This window comes from Molossus molossus, unplaced genomic scaffold, assembly GCF_014108415.1.
Source record: "Molossus molossus isolate mMolMol1 unplaced genomic scaffold, mMolMol1.p scaffold_m16_p_3, whole genome shotgun sequence".
Classification (NCBI taxonomy): domain Eukaryota; kingdom Metazoa; phylum Chordata; class Mammalia; order Chiroptera; family Molossidae; genus Molossus; species Molossus molossus.
In genome coordinates, this window is record NW_023425366.1 from 119,308,731 (window position 1) to 119,333,064 (window position 24,334).

Genomic DNA, 24,334 nt, shown 5'->3' on the forward strand with positions numbered 1-24,334 from the left:
AATCATGTTTACTCGACTGAGCCCAGTAAAATCTCTGGACTCAGAGGCTAAGGGAGCAATCCTGGTGGGCAATGCTCTGTTCAAGTTGCCACCCACCCTGACTCCATGAGGAGCACAAAGAAGCCCTACATCTGGCCCTGGCCAGTTTGGCTCAGCGGTTAGAGCGTTGGCCTGCGGTCCTGAGAGACCCGGGTTCGGTTCCCGCTAAGGGCACATACCTCGGTTGCAGTTTGTCCCCGGCCCTGGTTGGTCGTGAGGGTGGCAGCCACTCGATGTGTTCCTTTCACATCGATGTTTCTCTCTCTCTCTCTGTTCCTCTCTCTCCCTCCCACTCTACCTGAGCAAAAAATGGAGGGATGTCCTCTGGTGAGGATAAAAAAAAAAAAAAGATACAAAAGCCCTACATCTGGCTGGTTCCCTGGCCTCCACCCCATGTGCTCTCCCCTGGTGTATCTGAATCCTTCCTCTACACTTCCTGTAATAAACTGTAATTGTGAGCATAACACTGATGAGTTCTGTGAATACTTCCAGCAAACCATGGAATCGGAAAGTGGTTTGGGAAGCCCGGAACTTGTAGCTGGCGGTGGACTTAGCAGCTCTAGTGTGGACCATTCCCCTTGTGGAGCTGCCCCACCCCCACTTGTTCTCTCCAGCCACTTCTAGCCTGAGAAGGGAGGCTATTATGTGCTGCAGGCTATCACTTGGTGAGCAGGTGGGTCCACAGTAGTGATACTCACTACCCTCAGAATGAGTGGCACTGCGGCAACCAGGCTGCACATGGGTGTCCCCAAAGCACCATCCCCAATCCAGCCCAATGGTTTTCTATGGCTTTCCAGAGTGCCCCCACTGTGGCCACCACACTTCAGAGCCAGGTGTTTTTAGAGAGGGAAACAGGGCTGCATTTTCAATGGCAAAGGGAGTTGGGGTCATGCCAGGAGCTCCCTCAAAGCTCACACATTCTTTCTGCAACTGAAAAGCAACCTGAGGGAAATGAGCTTAGGCTCATTTCAGAAATAAAAGCTTCTAAAAATAAATATCTTACAAGAGTCCTGCAATTGCTCAGAGAGATGTGCCTCCTGATGAGGCTGGGAGATTACAGGGAGGTGGGGTCACCTTCTTCCCCAGATTCTACAGAAAGCACATCCCCAAGGTCCTGTCCTGAGCAGTGGCAGGACACCCCAGACCTGAACACTTAGCAGCAAGCAGGGCAGGGCGGGGACTTGAGGACTCTAGAGGACCCTGGACATAATCTCACCCAGGTGTAAAGACACAAGACTTCTTGCTATGGTAAATAAGCTGCTTGAAGCAGGTGGAGGGCCAGCAGGCACAGTGACTCTGCTGTTAGTCCCCAAGCCCACTCCTTCAAGAAAGACCCTAAAAGGTTTACAGAGTGGTTCTAAGCAGATGGTGGCCAGCCAGAGGCCACTCTGGCTGAGTCTGAAAAAGACCTGGGAACCCCAGTTTAATGTCACCAGTTAAAATTCTTCTGGCTCTGGCCCTGGCTGGCCTGGCTCAGCGGTTAGAGTCAGCCCACTGGTCTCAGGTTCAATTCCTGGTCAAGGGCACATACCTGGGTTGCAGGTTCCATCCCTAGCCCCGGTTAGGGTCGTGTGGGAGGCAACCAATCAATGTGTCTCTCTCACATCGATGTTTCTTTCTCTGTCTTTCTCTCTCTCTCTCTACCTCCCTTCCACTCTATCTAAAAGTCAATGGAAAAATATATCCTTGGGTGAGGACTAACAAAAATACAAAACGAACAAACAAAAATGTTAAAATCCTTCTGCCTCTAGACTTTTCCTAAACTCATTCCAAATGCCCTTTGGCAGACAGCACCCTGAGTCTTCATTCACGAGGGCTGCCACAGAGCCTGACCTCAACCTCCTGGGTTCTGCTAAGGCCACAAAGAACCCCCTAACTCCCCCTCAGAGATGGATGCAGGACTCTCTGGCCACCACCTAGTTCAAAGTTCTGAAAGTCCTGCCAGGTAGATCCAGCCCAGGTCAATGTTGAGTTGTGTTTGTCTTGAATCCCTAACCTCAGAACGAATCCAGAGGAAATGCCACTAGTCTCTTTTCACCTCTGGGCAAGGCCAGCCGTGGCTCCCTGCCACAAGGCTAACGCGAAAGCAAGTGACATGACAGTTACACTTTCGCCCCAGCTGCACTGTCCTCCCCATGAGACAAAAGAGCCAGCACCCAGCAGGGAGCAACGCCAGTTTACATAAAGACTGGCCAGTGCCAGACTGAGGCAACACTCCATGGATTCAAATAACAGAACCTGCAGGATCCACTCCTTTTACCAACCAAACTCAACTCCCAATTCGGGGCGGGTATGGCCAAGGCAGGGTGCCACTCAGGGGACCTGCCTGGCAGCCTCCTGGTCCCAAATCCCCAGGAAAAGAGCCCAAAGTGGTGGCATCACTTAAAAGCATAGACACAAGCCCTGGCCAGTTTGGCTCAGCGGTTAGAGCGTCAGCCTGCGGTCCAGAGAGACCCGGGTTTGGTTCCGGTTAAGGGCACGTATCTCAGTTGAAGTTTGTCCCCGGCCCTGGTTGGGTTGTGTGGGTGGCAGCCACTCGATGTGTCCCTTTCATGTCGATGCTTCTCTCTCTCCCCCTCCTACTCTATCTGAACACACACACAAAAAAGCACAGACACAACACTTCCAGGAGCAACTTTTCCCATAGAAGAGAGAGTCAGCAGAGAGTGTGGGCTGCCTGTGGGGGAGCCTGTGTCCAAACATCCCTTGATCCACCACCTCCCAGATATTTTCTTCATTACAGGACTCTGCTGACACTCACTCGAGAATTACAGGATGATGAACAAGAGGCACAGGTGAGCAAACACCAGGAGGCCTGCAGAGCCGGGAGTTGATGAGAACAGCAAGAAATGATAAAGCTCTGAGGAAAAACCCAACCCTACAAAGGGAGGCTTCTGCCCTCACAAGCCCCCTCCACAGGCCAGAGTACTCATGGCTGCTGCCTGCCTGCTTGCCCAAAGTCACTCACCTTGGCTTTCTCACTGGGCTCGCTGGTAGTGCCGTACGGGGAATTGTGCAGCTCTTTGGAGACCACACAGAGGAACTCGGCCTGATCTTCACTCCCATAGTTGTAGGAAGAGCCAATGCTGACCAACTGGAAGAAGAGAAGGCAGATGTGATGTGGGCAGAGCCACACATGCACCAGGCTCAGGACCAGCCCACCCACCAGGAAGGAAGCAACAACCTTCAAAAACCCATGGCAAAGACAGCTGACATTTGGGGAGATTAAGGGACAGGTTTTAGCCAAGAGATTTTTAATGAACTTATGGAAAAACAAAATGCTGACATCCATACTCATACAGGCACATACACACCCACAGTGGCACACCGCCACACACCTACACCTCATGCAGGACAGGCCTTCTCTACAAGATGGTCAGCGATTTCAGGGTTTCTAGGCCTATAGGAGATGCTGCCTGATAACAGGGAAAAGGGAGCACAATACTAAGCAGGGTACCAAGGATGGCAGAGTGAGGATATCGTGCTCCGAGCTGGTTGTTTCGGAGCAGGCAGTAGAACTGGGGCATTTAGCACACCAGCTGCTCCCTTCACACAGGCCCAGACCACACACACATGCACACATGAGGACAATCTCCCATTCTGCTTGTTAATGCACAGCCACCAGGCCACCAGGGGAAGCCAGGATGGACCCTTTCTCCCTGAGGGGCTATGAACTGAGAAGGCCTACACTCTGGTGATGGGAGGAAAGGCTGACGTAGGAGGACTGCAAAGGGTAGAGTTGTCTGAATCTCAAAGATGACGCTAAGAAGCTGTGGCTTCTGCATGTCTGTCTCAGTCTCAGTCTGTGTGAGTGCACATCTCAATGGGCTTCCAAGTCACTACCACAGCCATGCAGGGGCCAAGGGCTGACCTGCCTGCTCCAGCCTACCCCTGGGCCACCAAGAGCTTTTGTGCTTTTAAATACAAAATTCATCAAAAGAAAACACTAAAATTGTAGTAAGACAATCAATGGCATAACTAGAGCAAACAAACACCTAGATGGCCCCTTAATCTCTGGCCTTCCTACGTACTCAAAAGAAAGGCCAGAGGCATGAGGGAGCTCTGAGTGCAAAGACATGGGAAGGATGAGATAGGGGTGATGGATGTAGCCAAGTAAGGGACATTCAGAGTGGTGAGGCCAAAGTGACCAGAGGAGGGAGGGAAAAGCACAGGAGGCCCATGGAAAAGGGGCAGACATGCTCTCCCTGTGTCTCTAGAAGTCTGTTCTAGGTTCACAATTGCCCCTCAGGAGATGGGCCCTGCCACCTCTGGACCACAGTGGTGCATGGCCCTGGATGCAGAATGGGCAGTGGGTGTGCAGTCAGTTGTAACTGGCTCTTCCCAGAGGCCATGTTTTCATGAGGCAGGCGAGTCTCTTCCAAGCCTCGCTCAGTACCTTGTTTTGGCCTTGTCACTGACCACTGGGTGACCCTGGGTTCAGTCCTGCCACCTCGCTGGGCCCAGGAAGCAGGTCCAACTCATGCTTCTGAGAGTAGAGTGCTTCTCATTAAACAAACATGACTCTGGTACTGGGCTTTTGTTGGCATGCACAACACCCCCAAGGGACAAACCAGGAAAAGGGAATAAGACTTATAGAGAAGTGAGGACCCTGCTCTTTTCAATGGATTTAGGATCCACTCAGAGGAGCTAAGGACAAAGTCCCTAAGCTGGTCACGGGGAGGAAGATGGCCATGCAAAAGGCAGGAGGTACTCTCCCTCCCAGCAGGAGTCATAGGGTGTTTAGCTCCACTTGAGGATGACCCAGTTCACAGATCCTGAACTGGTGACTGCAGCTCCCATCTCCCCAGCCCTTGTTTAGGCAGCACACCAAGGACAAGAGGAGGGGCAGCAGGAGACTATCGTTCCTGAATGAGTCTTTGGTGGGATTTTGATGAGGTCAGAGCACAAGAAACACACATGCAGACCACAGGGCCCTGCCTGGATTTTTCAGTGCAAAGACAGGGCAGCCCTCTGGTGGCTGGTCCCAGGGTGGTGAGAGGGACACAAATGCTGACTGCACTTGTCTTTAGTGATGGTTTGAGGGGACTCCAAGCACTCTACAATGCAATCCATTATTTCAAAAAACCCAAAGAATAGGGGTAGACTAATTAGGAGGGATGCTAGAGTGACCATGTAATTTCCCATACTCTCTGGGGAATGCCGCTTGCCGTGGACAGAACCGGCCCCAGATAGCATCTAGCAACAGAGGAAAGTCCCAGAGGCCAGAGAGGGCCTGGTGATTGGGGCAGTCACTACATAGGGCTGGGGTCACAGGGTCATAACCAGTACCCTGGGCTGGGAGTCAAAGAAGGTCACAAGCCCAAACCTCAGAGTCTCTGCCAAAAAAGTGGAATAGCAAAGACAAGCTGATAGGAAAGGTGCTGGGCACTCAGAGAACACGCCTGATGTGTTCTGAGGTCATAGGTACTAAGCACAGCTGCACAAGACAAGAGCAGCATGTAGAGGTGCAGAAAGGGATGGAGAGCAGGGAAGAGGATCCAGCATTCACACACTGTCACATCAGTCCCAGTCCCAGTCCCAGTCTATGGCAAGAGCAGAGCTGAGGAAAGTGGAGGGGCACAGCCAGGCCAGCATCAGCAGCATCTTTCTAGTCAAGGGCAGGAAAGGGGCTGGAGGCTGGAGGGCTGAAGAGCAGTCCCACTGGGAAGGCCATCCATGCCACCACCAGCACAAAAGAGCCCAAGTCAGCACAGGAGGAGTCAGGTAGACAGGTGGGACAGGGAGGTGGGGCCAGGCTGGGATGTGGTCAGAATGTCAAGTACACACACACTAGATATAAGACAGAAGCTCAGAAAACAATCCCCCTAAAGAATGAGCTAGAGCAAGAATAACTGCAGAATGAATGGGGAGGAAGCAGAGGAGAGGTGCTCTAAGAACAACTCTACCCTCCCCATCCAGATGCCAAGGCACAGGCTGCTGTTTTCGAGAGGAACCACATTTCCAGGAACCACAGGCACCCAATGCCTCATTACTTACTGGTCCCTGGGGCCAGCAACCCTGAAGACCCAGGTGGGGCCATTGTAATTAACAGGCTCACATCAATAACAGGAAGAGGGGGCTTCACCTGCTCAAACTTCCAGCCATCGGACATGGTGGACACCATCTGCGTGAGTTCCTCCTCCTGACACTGAAGCACACGGTACACATGTTTCACGGGCACCTGCAAGAACAAGGGTCACAGGTGAGATAGGCCCCACATACTCTGCTGCTCCCAGCCTCAGTCCACCAACCTTGCCTGGGTTGCTGATTCTGGAGACAGGCCTGGTGAGGTTACCGTTTCTTTCCACCTCAGGCTCAGGTCATGATGCCTAAAGCAGCCCCAAACACATACACCAAAACAAAACAAACAGGCTGGAACAGCTGCCATTTCTTGTTTCCTCGTCTCCCTTCAAACATATTTCTATTTCTACATTCCAAAATAAAACAAGTCATGCTCCTAAAATGCCAAGAGCACCTGTATCTACTGTATCTAAACATGACTGCATGAGGACATCCATCTTTGTTCTACAGGGGAACCACACAAAGACCCTGAATCCACCAGCTCGGGAGGGACTGACGGGGAGGCCTGAGAACAATGCAGGACCAACCCAGCCCCTGCTCATAGCAAAGCTTTTAGTCACACACAGCAGCTCAGATAAGAGCCCTCCTTTGGACTGAACTAGCTTCCAAAAAACTGCCATATCTTTTGAGCCAGCCATCACCTGACCGTCCCTGAGCTCTGTTTCAGGCTTGTCTGGTGCTAGGAAGTCCTGAGGGGGTCTGCCCTCATGGAGCAGCTACTCCAGCAGGAGGAGGCAGCCACCACACACAACACATGTGTAACCAAGGGGAAGGGGCCACAGGAATGCCAGGCTGTTCTCTGGCAGTGACAATCAAGTGACAGGATCACAGCCTGAAGTACTGCTTTCATTTGTGAGACAGTGACACTGGAGTACTACCCAGCCTGAGCCCTAATTCTCTCTTGGCCCTGTGTCAAGGGGCTCCTCTACGTCCACTATGCCACTATGCAAGGGAAGACTGAGGAACACAGGTTGTGTCGGCCCAGGTCACCTGGCTCATTAAGTGGGGCTGCTGGATGGGGGAGGCCAACTAGCTGGAGATGATCAGGAAACTCTCATGTCTGCTCCCAACTGTCCTGGTGCCCAAGCGACTCCATTGGACAAATGGGAGCTGTGTGGGTGGTGGTCCCAACCTGTCACTGCAGTGGGCCTCCCCCTAGGCCCAGCCCCTGACCAGCCACTCTGAGTGGCCAGGCTGTCAGCGAGCCTTTTCACAAAGGCCAAGAGCTCTGGCTCGGTGTCTGCCAGTGCCTAGCTGGGGAAGGGAGGTGTGCAAAAGGGTTTTAAGTGGACAAAGACCCAGATAATAACCACAGCCCTGGCGGCTCTCTCTATGGAACAAGTCCCTGACTTCCCCCAGGGCATGTTTTCCTTGCCTCTCTCCTCAGCTCCAAGGGCCCTTCTTTTGCCTACGTTTCCTGAGCCCATTTTTCTACAGTTTACTTCTTCTACCTCTGTGACTTTCTGAATAAACTTTCTCTTATTAAAAACCTGAAACAAAAAAGGCAGTTCTGAGGGACCATCCACTTCACGGCATCCCGGAGGAACTGCACTCACTGGGCATGGGCTTACTGCTGTGCTCTCTGGCAAGGAGCTGGCCCATCTCTTCACGGAGGTGACGGACACAGGCCACTTCACACAGCACTGGCCTAATGGGCAGCAGAGTGGCTGTGCTGGCTCCAGCACCACCAGGCACACAAACGGCACAAAGAAAACCGAGCAAGCTCTCATTTCCCAGTAAAGCTGAGTCCTCATCGCACAGACACAGGTATACAGACTCCCGCCTCCACTGCCTGCCCCCAGCCCAAGACCAGCTCTCCACTTTGCTCCCCTCCATACACACACACACACACTGGCCCTCTGTATGGGCAAGCACACAGCCCACTGGCCCCTTGCACTTTAATGCCCTGCCTGCAATGTCCAGTCACTTCCCCTCAGAAGTTTCCCTGTTCCCTGCCACCTCCTCAACCTCACTGGACTTGACTTTCCTCCCCAGCGGCTGTCTGTCTCTTTCACTGGAGTTGGGTGTCCTGAGGATAGGCTAGATGAACTCACCCTTCATGCCTGCCACAGTGCCATTAGGTGCTAGGACAATTTCAGAGGAAGATGGTCAACAAGATAAGACAGCCAGATCCCAAGGCCTCACCAGGAAGCTGACCAGTTGCCCTTGGTCAGTGAGGAGGAAGGGGAAGGAGCTGCACATATGCACCAGGTCTTGGAAGCTTCCAGCACATTCGTCACTGGTCTCACCTGTGATGTTTTGCTGTCTCGTTCTCTAATTTTGTCCTTTACAAGTTTTATTAGTGAGGTGATATTGTAAAATTCTGCTTCCTCCAAAACTCCTGGAATAGAGAAAAATAACTATAATCTTCACCAAATTAAAGTAGAAGCATTTCATTTCAGCCCCGCTGTGGACCTGTGGCCTATGCCTAGCCCACTAAAGACTCCTCAGCCCCCACCCTAACACCCCAACAGTCTCCACGCAGATACTGTTGGCTCTCGGCAGGGCTCCCCAGGACGGAGGGCAGAGGGCTCAGATGGAGAAAGATGTGTTTATTGAACACACTCCTACATGAACCCCCCTCCAAGTGACATGCTGGGTGCAGAACTCACATACAAACCAGGTGGTTCACACAGGTCTACGTGTGTGGTCTGCAAGCTCCATGCTGGGCACATGAGCTGAAACACTGGCATTTCCCCTCCACAGCCTGCAGCTGCCTGCTCTGGGCTGGCCAATTCTTCCCTCCCTTCCACAAGAGGCCCAGGCCTGGCCAGGTAGCCTCATGCAGGTCTCGGAGTCACTCAGCACCTCGGGGTTTCCCTATTGAAGCATCAGCCTGTGGCTGGTTGAGGGAGTGGCTCCTCACCCCCGAACTCGTCAACTTAGGAACTCCTTTTTTCCCCAAAGATAGCCATTTGTGATGCACTCAAAATCTCTAAGAATTCTAATGAACAAATTGGAGGGGCTCTGCTTCAGGGATTCCCCATGGGTATTCCAGAGGGTTCAGAGTGTGCCTTCGGCTGCTATGCTTGGTCATCCTGACTGGACCTTACTCTGCATGGTACGGTTCCTCCACTGGCAGCACCAGGAACTCAGAGCTGGGGACTCTGGCTGCTGGACCACTCATGCTGCCTCCTTAACAAGGTCCCCAGGTGAGGCAACAGAGGGTAAAGGTGGGGGCAGGCAGCAGCCTGCCAGGCAGGATGTCTTTCTTCAGGGCCACCCAAAGAGAGGCTGCATCTAGATTGTCACTTCTCAGGATGACCCGAGGCGACTGTCAACACCTCCCCTCTTCAGATCCATGGGTAGGGACTGATGGGACTGAGGGGCATTGCAAATGAGCACCAGAAGCTTTAGGACAAGTGCTTGGGCCTAAAGGGCACATCTTTTTTTTTTTTTTTTTAAAATCCTCACCCGAGGATATTTTTTACATTAATCTTCAGATAGAGCTGGAGGAAGAAAGGAAGGAAGAGAGAGAGAGAGAGAGAAATCGATTGGTTACCATCCGCACAACCCCAACCAGGGCTGGGAACGATCCGCAACCAAGGTACGTGCCCATGGCCAGAATTGAACTTGGGACTCTTTGGTCCTCGGGCGATGCTCTTACTGCTGAGCCAAACCGGCCAGGGCTAAAGCGCACATCTTTCTTCCACCTGGACACTCCAAGCACTATACTTGGAAGGGCAGAACCGGGAAATGGTGTTCACATGGGCGTTTCTCCTGAAAAACTGTCTGAGTCCGGCAGGAAGGCAGGTGAGCAAGGCCAAGTGGCAGGGCTTGGTCACATCAAGTAGCCCTTTCTGAGCAAATCGCATTGAGAAGAGGCTGTGAAGTTTAGCCTCGAATTATACAGCTGCCCACACACAACACAAAGGAAAGGCACCCCAAACCATACAAGTGTGTGAACAAAAAAAAAGGGGGTCCAGAGGCCCAGAAAGATGTTGAGTAAGACGTGATGAGAGCTGAGGGAGGACACAGTTCAGTACTGGCAGTCATTCCAGGACGCAAACAGAGCAGAGAAGCCAGAGCCCACTCTGTGTCACAGTGTCCTGAACCTCTCCAGATCTCCCTGGTGCTTGAAGCCAAGCCCACACCAGAACATGCAGACACCAGCCTCCGACCTGGTGCCCACAGGGCTGCACCTGCTGCTCTTTGTGACAGAGAGTTGGAACGTAGTACAGCACTTGGGAACGCAGACAGAATTCAGAGGTGATGGCACAGTGGTGCCCTGGAAAGAGAGCAGACCTGGGGTGACTGAGACTCTGAGACACCCAGGAGACTCGCATGGTGGGCACATTCCTAACACATGACCCTCAGACTGTTTTAGCCAAAGCACCTGTGGAAATGGGTGGTCTCCCAAGGGAGGAGCCCCACCCTCATGTATCACTAACTAGACACCAAGGGAGCCCTTGGATCCACCCACAACCAGGGGCTGTAGTCAGGAAGTGGGGTTGCAGGGTCCTGGATCGAAGTCCCCAGGCCCTTCTGCTACAGCGGTCCTGACAGGCCAGCCTGGTTCTAATGAGCCTTTGCTTCTTGGAGGACAGAAAGGAAGAGGCCGTACCAAACAGCCTTCTCACCTCTCTGAGATCAGCATCTGCTGCCCCATGGGACATGTTTGTGAGAAAGCACGGGGCAAGTGAGGGGACTTGGGCACCTAGGACTTCTGCAGGGGGCATGGGCACTCGAACACCAGCCTGGTGCACAGGGCCTGCTCAGGCCCAGAAAGGGGTCCAGTTGCCACCGTCACCAGATCCTGCCCTCAACTCACCTTCCTCTGCAAGGTCTTTGTTAATGACCAGCTTTCCATGTCTCAGGTAATTCAGCACAGGCCCAAAATAGGTGGGATCTCTGTCGATTAAATAGGCACCTGTTTCATCCTACAAAGAATAAAGCACCAACATGAATCGTGGACAAGAATGCAGCGGTTCCACAGCTAACCCACAACCAGGTCAAAATTCATTGCACTTTAGTGAACTCCTAAGTAGTGCTGATGTCTCCTGCCATCTGCAGCCTCCAACCCTGATGTTACCATTTCAGGTCTAAGCCAAGTTTAAGCTCTGCTTTGTAATTAAGTAAGCTTCCTTCATTCACTATGAGACAAATGTATGTATGGGGACTCTTTCCTCACAGCTCCAAAGATTTATAAAGAAAAGCTGATCCATCCGGCCAATGTGGCTCAGTGGTTGAGCGTCGACCCATGCACCAAGAGGTTGCCAGTTTGATTCCTGGCAGGACATATGCCCAGGTTATGGGCTTGATCCCCAGTGGGGGAGCACACTGGAGGCGGCCAATCAATGTTCTCTCTCATCAATGTTTCTATCTCTCTCCCCTCTCACCTCTCACTTCCTCTCTCTGAAAAATCAATAAAGGAAAAAAAAAAATTTTAAAGAAAAGCTAATCCTTTTCCATTTTAGAAACTATCCCTCAAGAGTGACTAACAGACTCTCCTCTGTGGAAAACTCTTAAAGGCAGGGCTGACACTGACAGGTCCACTTCTGAATGACACCGAGACATTGACCTCTGCAGCCAGGGCTTGCCCTTTGTGTTTTGGGGTTCCTCCCTGGGCAAGTGTGCAGGAATGGGGGTCAGGGACGATGGCCCGGATCAGAGGCACATGGAACAGAACCTCGTTTGCCCCAGAGTTTCACAGTGACTGCTGACCACCAATGGAGGCTCACCCATTGGGCAGTGGTCCCGGAGTCCAAGCTGTTGACAAAACAGACCATTAGAGGGTCCTCCTACACCTGGGCCAGCCCTGGCTCCACCCCCAGGACTGGGGGCCTTTCTGAGGGTCAGGGACCCCTTGCTGCCCACTGGAGAGTCTTCAGAGTCCATTCCAACCACAGCCTCTCTGGCTGTTGCAGCCGTGGCCAGGGGAGGTATACACTAGGTTGGGGGCAGTCCCCATACAATGACACCACCAGAGTGGACTCTGTGAAGGCTGCGCAGAGTTAACAGGCATGTGAGAGGCTATGGCAAACAAGCCACACTGGTATAGGGATGTGTGACAGGGACTAGGATCCACTAAGGCAATGGATCTGATGCTGCCAGGACACTGAAGATATGTCAGCTGCATATTTGATTTGGGTTGATGAGTATGACCCCATCCAGGCAGTCTTCCAGTGGGACCACTGGGTGGATGAGGGACCAAACAGCTTCTCCCTCCCATCAGAGCACTCCGCCTATCGAGAATCCTGCTCCCTCCCGCAAGCTGGCCTGCCCTCCCCAGGCAGAGCCTGGTACCTGGACCAGTGGCCCCGAGGAAGGCAAAGAGTGCCAAGGTCTCCACCCTGAAGACTGTGACTCTAAACCAGTCTGAGACTCAGTGTGGCCTCCCTGTCTAGAAAATGGCTCCCGGGGCTCACAAGAGGTCCTTAGCAGGTAAGGGCCACGAAGAACTCAAGAGCAGCTGGTTGGCCACAGCCCCAGGAATGAATCAGGCATCTCTGCAGGGGAGATGGCATGGTGGAAACTCCTAAACCTCTTAGATGTGACATGCCCACAGGCCCTAGAGCCCAGAGACACAAGAAGCAGGCAGCCTCTTGACCACAAAGCAATACTCCATGTTAGGACCCTACTTTTCATTCATGAACATTAAATTCTGGAATTTGAGTAGTAAAATTTCATAGTTTCAAGGGTTTCTTCCCTAGGTCCACCTTCACAAAATTTCTGTTCTTAGATCAATTAGGTTTCCAGACTGGAGGCACTTGGACCTGGAGTCTTGGTGGACTGTGTGCAGTCCTTGTTCAGCCCAGAGCACCTCTGTGCCCTTCTCTCCTGTAGGCCTGGCACTCCGCCCTATCTGCAGTCACCACCCAGTCCTCCTCTCCCCCACCATCAACTTCCTGTCCCCCAGGACAGTATTCCAACCACACAGACTTCCCAAATTCATCCTCCAGCCCCACCCCCCATCTAAGAAAGCACTCATCACACACTGTCCCACAAGCCCCTGCCTCCCAGCCTCTGGACCTCTACTGCTCTCCAAGCAAGGCTAAAGGACCCCACAGACCAGCTTCTGGAAGAATGTTACTTCAGCAGCCTCCCTACTAGTAAGAATGACCACGATTTCCTACAAAGGGGCCAAGGTCTGAGAAAAAAAGGGAATAAGCTGTCAGAACATGGGATAGAGGGGCACTAGCCTCTCTATCCCCAAGTATGAAAAGAGCTGAACCATGACATTTGAACATCACCAAACTCAGGAATTATTCATCATCTCACTGCTGCCTCACAGACAGCTGGCAGAAGGTTATGTAGAAAAGATCAGAGGAGACGAAGTTCATCTCCACCCTCAGGAAACATCAGGGAGCCTCAACTTGTAACAAGGCGCCTAGGCCTCAGGGCCAGTCTCAGTGTGATCAGACCCTGGACTCAAGGCCACAGAAGCCACAACCTAGGCAATGCACTCGGAGCTGGGACCTGGCAGAAGAAAAGGACTTTTTTCGTTTTTGAGACAAGAAGGGAGAGAGGGAAAGAAACACTGATCGGTTGTTGCCTTTCATACACACTGTGACCAGGGATTGAACCCAAAACCTAGGTAGGTACCCTGACCGGGAATCGAACCCATTACCTTTAGGTGTACAGAATGACACTCAAACCAAGCCACACCGGCCAGGGCAAAAAGGACATTTACTGAGTGCCAACAATATGTTGTGCAGCATGAGATACACAAAGGTGACCCAGGCCTAAAAAGCTTGGAGAGAAAAGGTGGGTCAGAAAACGTGGGAAGGGCAGGAGAGCCTGCGGAACTGGGGGTTAGGGAAAAGGGCAGGAGCCTGGGCACAGCAAACCTGGATGGGGTGCCTAGAATGGGCATGGGGGAGCTGGCACTGGGGCTGGGCCTCAAAATGTGAGGCTTATCTGGAAAAGGACAGGATGGGGAGGGTCTCAAAGGACACATTACATGTCCCTTCTGAGGCTCAGCAGCTCCGAGTCAAAGCAGTGCCTCGTGTGGATTACTTTAAAAATCCATGTGAATTTTACACTTGAATCCTTATTCTATTTTTAATACAAAAATGTTTTCCCAAAAACCTTGCAGAGGCCATCCTGACACACTTGATTAAACACACTGATTTAGAAAGCTCGGGCTGAGAGCACGCTAGAGAGAGGCCAGGCATTCAGATACACAACAGAACCCTAACTGCCCAGAGCTGAGCACCCTTCCACACTCCTGGAACACACACCAGCTCTATCGGGTATCCAGAACCTGCCAGTCACTCCAGACACACCTACTGCTGGGCTGGAGTCCACAAGGACACACACAACCAGAGTGGGCTTTAGAAAGGACTCTCATCCAGGCCCTGGCTGGGTAGCTCAGTTGGTTAGCATGTGATCACAGTATATCAAGGTTGGAGGTTCCATCCCCAGTCAGGGCATATATAAGAATCAACCAATGGCCTGGCTGGTGTGGCTCAGTGGTTGAGCATCAACCCATGCACCAAGAGGTCGCCGGTTCAATTCCTGATCAGGGCACATGTCCAGGTTGTGGGCCAAATGCCCAGTGGGGGGCATGCAGGAGGTGGCCAAACGATGCTCTCTCTCATCGATGTTTCTCTTCCCTTCCATCTCTCTAAAATCAATTAACGGGGAAAAAAAAAAAAAGAATCAACCAATGAATGCTTGAGTACGTGAAACAATTCATATTTCTCTCTTTAAAAATCAATGGTAAGCCAAGCCGGTGTGGCTCAGTGGTTGAGCATCAACCCATGCACCAGGGCGTCATCAGTTTGACTCCTAGTCAGGACACATGCCCAGGTTGTGGGCCTGATCCCCAGTGGGGGACATCCAGGAGGTGGCCAGTCGATGTTCTTTCATTGATGTTTCTATCTCTCTCCCTTTCCCATCCTCTCTAAAATCAATAAAGAAGAAAAAATTTTTTGAATAAAAGTCCCTGGCCGGTTTGGTTCAGCAGTTAGAGTGTTGGCCCGTGGACCAAAGAGTCGTGGGTTCGATTCTGGTCAAGGGCACGTACCTCGGTTGCGGTTCAATCACGGCCCTGGTCAGGGTTAAGCAGGAGGCAACCAGTTGATGTGGCTCCTTCACACTGGTCCTGTTACCAGACAACCCTCTTCAGCTCCTGTCAATCTTGCAAGAAGGAATTCAAACGAGTGACAAAAAGCAGCATTGAAGCAAAGCAACCAAATTTATTAAGGATGGAAAGCAAGCAAATTTATTAAAAATCCACTTGGTGTAAAGCACAAGTAGACAACTCAGCTACTCTGAGTGCCTCAACACCCGGGGGGGGGGGGGGAACTCAGCTACTCTGAGTGCCCCAACACCTGTGGGGGGGGGGGGGGTTCAAGAGGTTTTAAAGCTCCCCCTACAGGTTTCAAAGCTCCCCAGCCAAATATCTTGGGTATCAGACTAGGTTTCAAAATCTCCTTCTACATTGTTGTGGCTATCTCAGAATATTTGTACATACATCTGGTCATCTTCTTTGGCAAGTCCTACAGTAGCTGACTTCTTTGTTTAGTGGGTGAGATAAAACTCTCCCTTCCTTCCCTGTGAACTGCTGACTTCTTTGTTCAGAGGGTGAGATAAAACTCTCCTTTCCTTTCCCCTTCCCCCCTTTCCTGCCCTAACAGCTATCTTTTCTGACAGTCCCAGCAATGTGACCCCAGCATTCCTTCCCAGGAGGGAAGCATAGACCTGCCTTGAGGCCCACAAGCCTGGGCCCAGAACTGCAGGTTCGCCAGGGAATCCTGAGATTTTGAAGAGCAAGTGGCCTAGAGTGACAGGCTACACCATCTTCCACCAGTGACAATCCAGACTGTTCAGCTTTGCCACTGATAAGCAGCACGTAAATAAATTCAAAAGCAGTTTCCCCCATGGAGTCATGTTGGTGCTCTCTGGCCTAATTCATTCTGTTGACTCGTTTTGATCAGATGGGCTTCATTAAGAAACAGGGTCAAGCCCTGGCCGGTTTGGCTCAGAGGTTGGAGCATCGGCCTGCGGACCAGAGAGTCCCAGGTTCGGTTCCCACTAGGGGCACGTACCAAAAAAATGAAACAGGGTCAAGCCTGGCTGGGGTGGCTCAGTGGTTTAGCAATGACTCATGCACCAAGAGGTCACCAGTTCAATTCCCAGTCAGGGCGCATGCCCAGATTGTGGGCCAAATCCCCAGTGGGGGGCAAGCAGGAGGTGACCAATCGATGCTCTCTCTCATCGATGTTTCCATCTCTCTCTCTCATCGATGTTTCCATCTCTCTCTCTCCTTCTCCCTTCCCCTCTCTCTAAAATCAATAAAGATAAAAAAACAAACAAAAAAGAAACAGGGCCAAGATGGCAGGGTTAGGACAGGACAGGCAGCAGCGTATGGAGCTATGTTCTCACCACTGGGCTCGCCAGAAGAGAGATTTCAACCTCTACAAGTGCCAGGCCCGTATACCAAGACTCCAAAAGTCCACAAGGCCTAATCTCCAGATGTAGCCCAGATGATGACAGACTCTGACTTAGAAGCACATGAGGAGCACAGCCAGTGTGGCTCAGTGGATTAAACGTTGTCCCATTGACTGAGAGGTCCCAGTTTGATTCCCAGTCAGGGCACATGCCAGGGTTGCGGCCTCAATCCCCAGTAGGGGGCGTGCAGGAGGCAGCTGATACATGTTTCTCTCACACAGATGTTTCTATCTCTCTCAAAAATAGCAATAAAAACATATTTTTAAAAAAATCTTTAAAAAAAAGTACATCAGCAGGCCTCTGTAAAAGCCATGTCTCCGAGCACCTAAGCGGGAGAGCAGTGTGCTCCAGAATCAAGGAGCATTGGCAAGGGTGGGCAGCAAACAGGCACCCTCAGGCATAGCTGCTGGATGAGCTGACCACATCACAACTGACACGTGTGCCAGGCTTCAGATCCTCGGCACCTCATGTGCTCATGTTGCTAATGTGGAAATAAGTTAAAAAAATACAAAACACAGAAATACAAAATATTCCACATTGAAAAGTCTTAGGCTCACATATGCACAAGTACAGACAGGACCATCTCAGTGATATCCACACTAGCAAGTACAATGTGACTGAGGTACAGCCGTCAACATTCTGCATTAATGTCACTTCATCACTCCTCAAGTCTGCACCAGCCCCAGAAGGAGACCCTGATGATGTAAACTTGGGATGCTCACACTTATACAGCCAGCAACTGGACCAAGACTAAGACTCCTGGATCTGTCTTATTCCTCCCTCTTTCTGTCCTTTCCTCGATTCACATAACACGCGTGTGCTACATTTATAGTGGCTAGGCTGGGTTTCTTTTTTTCTTTTCTTTTTTTTTTGTAAAAAGTCAAAATTAAGATGCATTCTCTTCCAATCACTTCCTTCTGTTAACTTTCCCCACTTCTCACTAGATTAGCATCTTGCCACCTTGTGAAGTGCTGGCTTTAAAAACACATCTATACCCTAGCAAGCATGGCTCAGTGGTCAGCACATCAGCCATGCACCAGAGGGTCCAGGTTTGATTCCTGGTCAAGGGCACAAACCGGGGGTGCAGGTTTGATCCCTTGCCTCGGTTGGGATGTGTGTAGCAGGCAACCACTTAATGTGTTTCGCTCAACATAGATGTTTGTTTCTCTATCCCTACTCCCTTCCACTCTCTAAAAATCAGTGGAAACAATATCCTCAGATGAGGGTGGGAAGAGATAAACCAGAAAACCTATATGCATATATGCATAACCAATGGACACAGACAACAGTGTGGTGAAGGGGGGGGGGGGTGTGGGGAGGAGGGTGTCAATGGAGGAAATAAGGAGGAACATCTGTAATACTTTCAACAATAAAGAGAAAAATTATTCTCAGGTGAGGATTAACAAAAAATAGTAAAAACAAACAAAAAACACATTTATCCTAAACGGATAAGAAAGAGAAATGCTGGACTTGACTCTTGACTATTTAATGGAAGCCAGCATACTCCCCACTTCAGTCCACATACTGGAGAGTAAGGGGTGGCTCACTGCTCCAGGTTGGCTGAATCCCTGAATGCCACTCCCACGGGCCCAAGGCAGTGTTGATTGCAAGTGTTTGTACACAGAAGATCCTATGCCTTTGTATGTAGATTTCAATGGGAGAAATTTGACAGATGACTACATCCCGCATTTAGCTCAGGACACCCAGCCCTCTTAATTTCAAGTTTCCAGTGGCCATCCCTTTTCTGTTACAAGAAAATAGTGGTGCCCTGGCCAGTCTGGCTCAGCGGCTAGAGCATCGGCCTGCGGACCGGAGACTCCCAGGTTCGGTTCCCGCTAGGGGCATGTACCTCGGTTGCAGTTTGTCTCTGGGCTTGGGGTCATGTGGGTGGCAGTCACTTGCTGTGTCTTTCTCACATCGATGTTTCTCTCCCCACCCCCCACTCTATCTGAAGATAAATGCAAAAAAAAAGTCCTCGGGTGAGGATAAAAAATATATATATATATATAGTGGTTGCATCCATTTCCTAGTGTGTTGGTGGAAATCCACAATGATAGAGCCAAGCTGCTGGTCTCCAGGGGAAGTTTGAATCCTGGGCCATGGGACCTTCGAGCCTGAGCAGGGTGGCTGCCAGGACACATAGAGATGAGCCCCTGGCCACAGCCTGGAGCACACGGTGCCTGAAGTCATTTCTCAAGAGGAGCTGCTGGGCAAAGGCAGGGTGGAGTCCCTATAACATAGTGTCTCAGGAGACCACTGACCTGAGGTCCCTAAACTGAGGGAGGTAAAGACAACCCTGGCGGGGAACTACTGAGGGAGCCCCACCCCATCACTCCTCTGAGCCTGCCCAGAGATGCTTTGTGGCACAGTAAGGCTTCTGGGCCACTCAAACAGCCCCAAGACCGAGGTGCTCCCGTGGGCCCAGCAGTAAACCCCAGGCTATAAAGGCACAATCGAATGCACTGCCCCGCCAAGCATCGTGGATAAATTGGAGGCCACTTGTCCCTGAGAGCTGCCACTCCTTGACACAACCATATGGCCTTGAAAATGGCAAGGAACAAGGGTCGAGAATGTCAGGCTCTTGTGCAAGATTCTAAACAGAAAATAGTTCTGTTGACATGTCACACTCCAGCTCTGTTTCCTTTATAGAGCGTTTGTACTTTGCTCCTTTCGATCACTTCCGGATTTCCACAAAGGCACTAAGGAATGGACATGACCACTACGTTGTTGCAACAGAAAAGGGATAGCCACTAGAGACCTGAAGTTAGGAGAGCTGGGTGTCCTGAGTTAAAAGCGAGATATATTCTGTCAAATTTCTCCCATTGAAATCTACAGGCAAAAACCTAGGATTTTCTTTCTGTGCACAAACATTCGCAATCTACCTGATTAGAGACATATAGTTTTTATTCTGAAATTATCCATTTCGAATTTGCAAATAAAACCTTCACGTACGCTCTCTCTTCTGCTTTGTTTTCCACAGGTTCTCAAATCCTTGACCAGCAAGAGGCGGTAGACATCACCAATTACAAATGAGGAAGCAAGCCCAGAGACCAGAGGCTTGTCCCAGGTACCAGATGCACAGAGCGGGGCTGGGACCTCATACAGCCAGCATGCTGCACACGTGCACGAGTGCCAGCTGGTTCTGACTTAGTTTTCTCTCAGGAGACCCCACAATGCCCTGTGTGCACCCAGAGATCTGAAACCTTCCAGCACACTCAGGGAATAAAGGAAAATCAAGGGCTCCAGGTCATTCCGACCCTCAGCGCTGCCCCTGGACACCTCCCCTGAAAACAAAACCCCTTAGACATTAGGGCCATGAGCCCAGACGAACACAATTCAATGTAGCTTAGAAACAACCCTGGCCAGTTTGGCTCAGCAGTTAGATCGGTGGCCTGTGGTCCAGAGAGACTCGGGTTCAGTTCCTGCTAAGGGCACGTACCTCAGTAGCGGTTTGTCTCCGGCCCTGGTTGGGTCGTATGGGTGGCAGCCACTTGATGTGTCCCTTTCACATCGATGTTTCTCTCTCTCTCTCTCTCTCTCTCTCTCTCTCTCTCCCCCTCCCTCCCTCTCTATCTGAACACACACACACACACACACAAAGAATTTAGGATGACACATGCGACTCAAAGGACGCTCACCAGAAGCAAACACCCCACCCGTGAGGCTCCTGGAACAAATGTGGCTCCAATTCACCTGAAGGGGTGCCACCAAGCTCTAGGAATAGTGGAGATGGGCCCCATTCAGTTCAGCGGGTCTGGACCCTCTTTTGTCACACGGCAAGGGGACATCCATCTACTCAGTTTTCTCAGGTACTTCCCTCTCGAGAGACATCTCCGGTACAGAACACCTGCACATGAATCCCCTGCAGATGTCATGTTACTTAACTCAGTGGAGTGTGGGTGTTTAAAATAAAACTGCTGGCATTAGACAATCAACTAGAGATAGAAACAGGTGAGAGACATGATCTGCCTCCCCTGCTCAGGGCAGAAGCCCTAGTTGGAAGAACCCAGGGTCCTTGGCTAAACACTCTGAGGTGGCTCTGCCAGCCTGGGAGTGAGGCCTCCTCAGGGCCAGTCTCCAGTCCCCCTGGACACCAGCCTGCTCAAAGTTGGAAGGCAGGACACTGTAGACAGGACACTGGCCAGGGGTTCATACCTGGGCCACTGCTCTCCCGAGGCAACTGAGCCCTCACCACCAGCTGTCTCCACAGCCACCGCCCCGCGGACTCCCACGTGGCCTCTGCTTTCTTGCTGACCTTGGCCCTGTTGGCAGATCCAGTGCAGAGTCCACCTTCCTTCTCTCTGGGGCTGAAGGGCAGGCCTGGGGCTCCTCTGCTCCCTCAGCCGCTCCTAACCTCTTGTGTAGAAAACAGAATAAAAACTGTGTGTTCGCCCGGTAGGTGTGGCTCAGTGGTTGGGCATCGACCCATGCACCCACAGGTCACCACCTCGATTCCCAGTCAGGGCACGTGCCCGGGTTGTGGGCCTGATCCCCAGTAGGGGGCAGGCAGGAAGCAGTTAGTCGATAATCTTTCTCATCGATGTTTCCATCTCTCCCTCCCTCTCCCTTCCTCTCTCTCTAAAATCAATAAAGAAAAAAAACTGTGTGTTCTATTTCATTGTCATGCTTTTTGGTTTGTAAATGGCTTCTGCTACTACTCACAGTAAAAAAAAAAAAAAAAAAAGATATTTTAAATAAATAAATAAATAAATAACAAGGATTGCCAAGCACTTAGGACACCTACATCTCTGTTTTGAAAACACAGCTCAGCCTGTCTATGCGCAATGAATGGCTGGCCCAGCTCATCCTTCCAGAACCATCACCACCCACTTAAGCTGACTTGCAAAAGCAGGCCAAGATCCTGAAGGCCATGCTGAGGAAACCAGAGCCCACCAGAACACAACTGTGGGAGAGACAGTAGGTGCATTCCCTACTTTGATGTCTCCCGGATGCCTACCCCAACACCCACAAGGATGGCATGGGAATTCTGGAGCAGTGTTCACCAAACTCGAAGGCACCCAGTTTCTTGCTAAGAAACCTCAGTGGCTGCCCCTCCCCCAGGGCATAGGCTCCAATGCCTGCTGCAGGAACTGGCCCTCCAGGGCCTGTCCTTAGACCAGCCAGGGGCTCTGAGTGGAGCTTGAAGAGGCAGCCTGGGGGGTAGGGAGGAGAGACACCATGAGGTTTGTGTGAGCCAGTGAGGATATATGAGACAATAACAAAATCATATGAGGAGGAGATGAAAGCATTCTTGGTATGTTCTCTTTTTGTTAATCCTCCCCCAAGGATATTTTTTCCATTGATTTTTAGAAAGAAGAGAAGGGGAGAGAGGGAAACATTGATGTGAGAGAGAGAGACATCGATTGGTTGCCTCCTGCAAGCACCCTGTCCAGGGCCGGGCATTGAACCTGCAAGCCAAGTGCATGCCCTTGACCAGGAATCAAACCTGAGACCCTTGGGTGCATGGGCTGAAGCTCTAACCACTTAGCTACTCCAGTAAGGGCATTCTTGGTACATTCTTTCTAAAAGTAGTACAAACGTAAAATAAGGATGTCTAAGAGCTGACTGCACTGACTGCAATAACCAAGCTCCAAGCTCTCGGAGGGGCAGGTGTTCCATTCATCATCTTCCTTAGTGCTCACAATGCCTCCCATGACTTAGAGAGGTACTTTAACTTACCCCAAGCCACACAGCCAGTTAAATTGTGGGTAGGGTCAAAGTCAAGCCCAGGATACCAACAGGGAAGATACCCACATCCTACCAATTCCAGACTGGAATGTTCTGGGTGCTCAGTACTGTGGGGAGAGCTGCTTAATTAAGGCCTGGTGAGAGCACTGGTGCTCAAGGTGGCTTGTTGGCACCCTGGCCACACAGACCCCTCCTTTGGTGCCAAGCAGTCGTCAGCTCCTTTAGAGGACTTGAAAGACTGCTGACCTGGAGAGCCCCTGGAAAAGAGCAGCTTTGAGCATCCACTCACAGGTGAAAGCAGCCACTGACAACATGGCCACAGGCAGGCATCTCTGTGTTCCCCTACAGTAACTATTTGCAAAATCTGCTGGACCACAGTATTGGGACCACTGCTCTAAACCAAGACCCGCCACTGCCCTGCTGGAGGAGAGCGGCTGAAGGGTGCATGTGCATTCGGCAGAAAGAGGAACTGCTGTGCAGCTGACACCACTTCCTCCCAGGCCACCCTCAGATGACTGAGGGTGGGACAGCTGATGGTCTGGGGGCCGATGCCCTGAAGCAAGCTCTTCTCACTCTTTTTTAGGACTTTCCAGCATTAAATCTTGGGTTGGCTCAGGTCAGAGGAGCCTTCAAGTTAGCTCCTTGTGAAGAGGTGACCATAGCATTCACTGGAGCAAGCACCTGCCCTACTAGGGGAGGAGAGGAGCTGCTCCCAGCACACAAGGGGACCTTTCCTTCAGGTCCTGAACAAACCACCAGTGTGGTCAGGGCTAAGAACATACCCACAGCCACATCCTCAAGCAAAGTGTGAACTGACGTGCACCGGTGTCTCAGGACACCCACTCATAGCTTCAGACAGGCTGGCGCACAGCTCCCTCATCCGTGCATGAGACATTCAGAATTGGGCAAGTTATCCCTTCACCTCTGATTTAGTTACACCAAACATAATCTGTCATTTCCAATCACTAGAATCCCCCCTTCCCTTGCCAAGTGGCTTAAAATGTCATACTTCCCCCCATACTCCCATCGCTTGGCCCCGTCTATAAAATTCCTTTCACTGCCTTTCCAATCCCAAGACTCTTGCCAACACCAAGTACACCTGGAGTGAGCACAAGCAAAGAACTGCAAGGGGCATGTCACCAGAAGCACCGTGCTGGCCCCACCCTTCAAAACCCATCAGACACAGAATCTGCTACCCCGAAGCCAGGACAATGGCCTCATCAGAGGACAAAGCAAATGGGCAACCCAGTTTTCTCCAGGCCTGGCTCAGCTGCAGAGACCAAACTCCCCTCCGATCTTTATCTGAGTGGTTACCCATCAATAAGCAGTCATATTTACTGTTACCCTTAAACTCCTAAACCATCTCCACACTGAAACGGGCTGATTCACCTCTAAACAAGGCCTAACCTGTTCAACAATACCTATGGGCCAGGCCCCATGAAATACAAAAGGACATAACCAAAATGAATCACACATCAAGTATTCATGAAGCACTTCCGGGAAGGAGTGTTACACCTGGCCTGCCCCTAAGGGAATGTGGGAGAGAAAAATGACCCAGGACAGCTGAAATGATCAACACCAACTCAGCCCAGATGGAGGAACCCCCAAGAGGAAAAGAGAACTTTTCCTGTCCATAAAGAGAACTTCATGGTGGCAATGGGCCCAGAGTCAGAACTTGAGATTAGAGGGTGAGAACTGGGGGTCTTGAGGGATGGTGGCAGTGGGTCCCAGGCTCGGTCCTGACACAGGGAATGTGAAGACTTAAGGGGAGAGGGACCAGCAGTAGCCCGGCACCCCACCCTCCCTAACTACCTGTCTGTCCAGTTCTTAAAAAGCACTCCTCCTGCCCGGCTGGTGTGGCTCAGTGGATTGAGTTTTGTCCCATGGACTGAGAGGTTTCAGTTCGATTCCCGGTCAGGACACATGCCCAGTGGCGTACAGGAGGCAGCTGATTGATCTTTCTCTCTCTCTCCCTTCCTCTCTCTCTAAAAAATCAATAAAAACATATTTAAAAAAAAAACAAAACCAAAGAACCCTATCAGAAAACGTCCTGTAACTTCTCTCCCATTTGGCTTCATCGACTGAGCGCCACACCAGACACTCTGTTTAACAACAGGCCACAGGCATT

The 24,334-nt window shown here is 51.2% G+C and overlaps 1 protein-coding gene across 1 annotated transcript in view; it reads right to left on the reverse strand.

Annotated features, from left to right (window-relative positions):
* KCTD5 (potassium channel tetramerization domain containing 5) overlaps positions 1 to 24,334 on the reverse strand; it is a 32,819-nt gene that overhangs the window by 5,471 nt on the left and 3,014 nt on the right. The window contains exons 2-5 of the mRNA XM_036280770.1: positions 10,892 to 11,000; positions 8,370 to 8,461; positions 6,125 to 6,220; positions 3,008 to 3,133 (exon numbers count right to left, since the gene is read on the reverse strand). Of these exons, the coding sequence (XP_036136663.1) occupies positions 3,008 to 3,133; positions 6,125 to 6,220; positions 8,370 to 8,461; positions 10,892 to 11,000 (423 nt within the window). The remainder of the gene's footprint in view (positions 1 to 3,007; positions 3,134 to 6,124; positions 6,221 to 8,369; positions 8,462 to 10,891; positions 11,001 to 24,334) is intronic.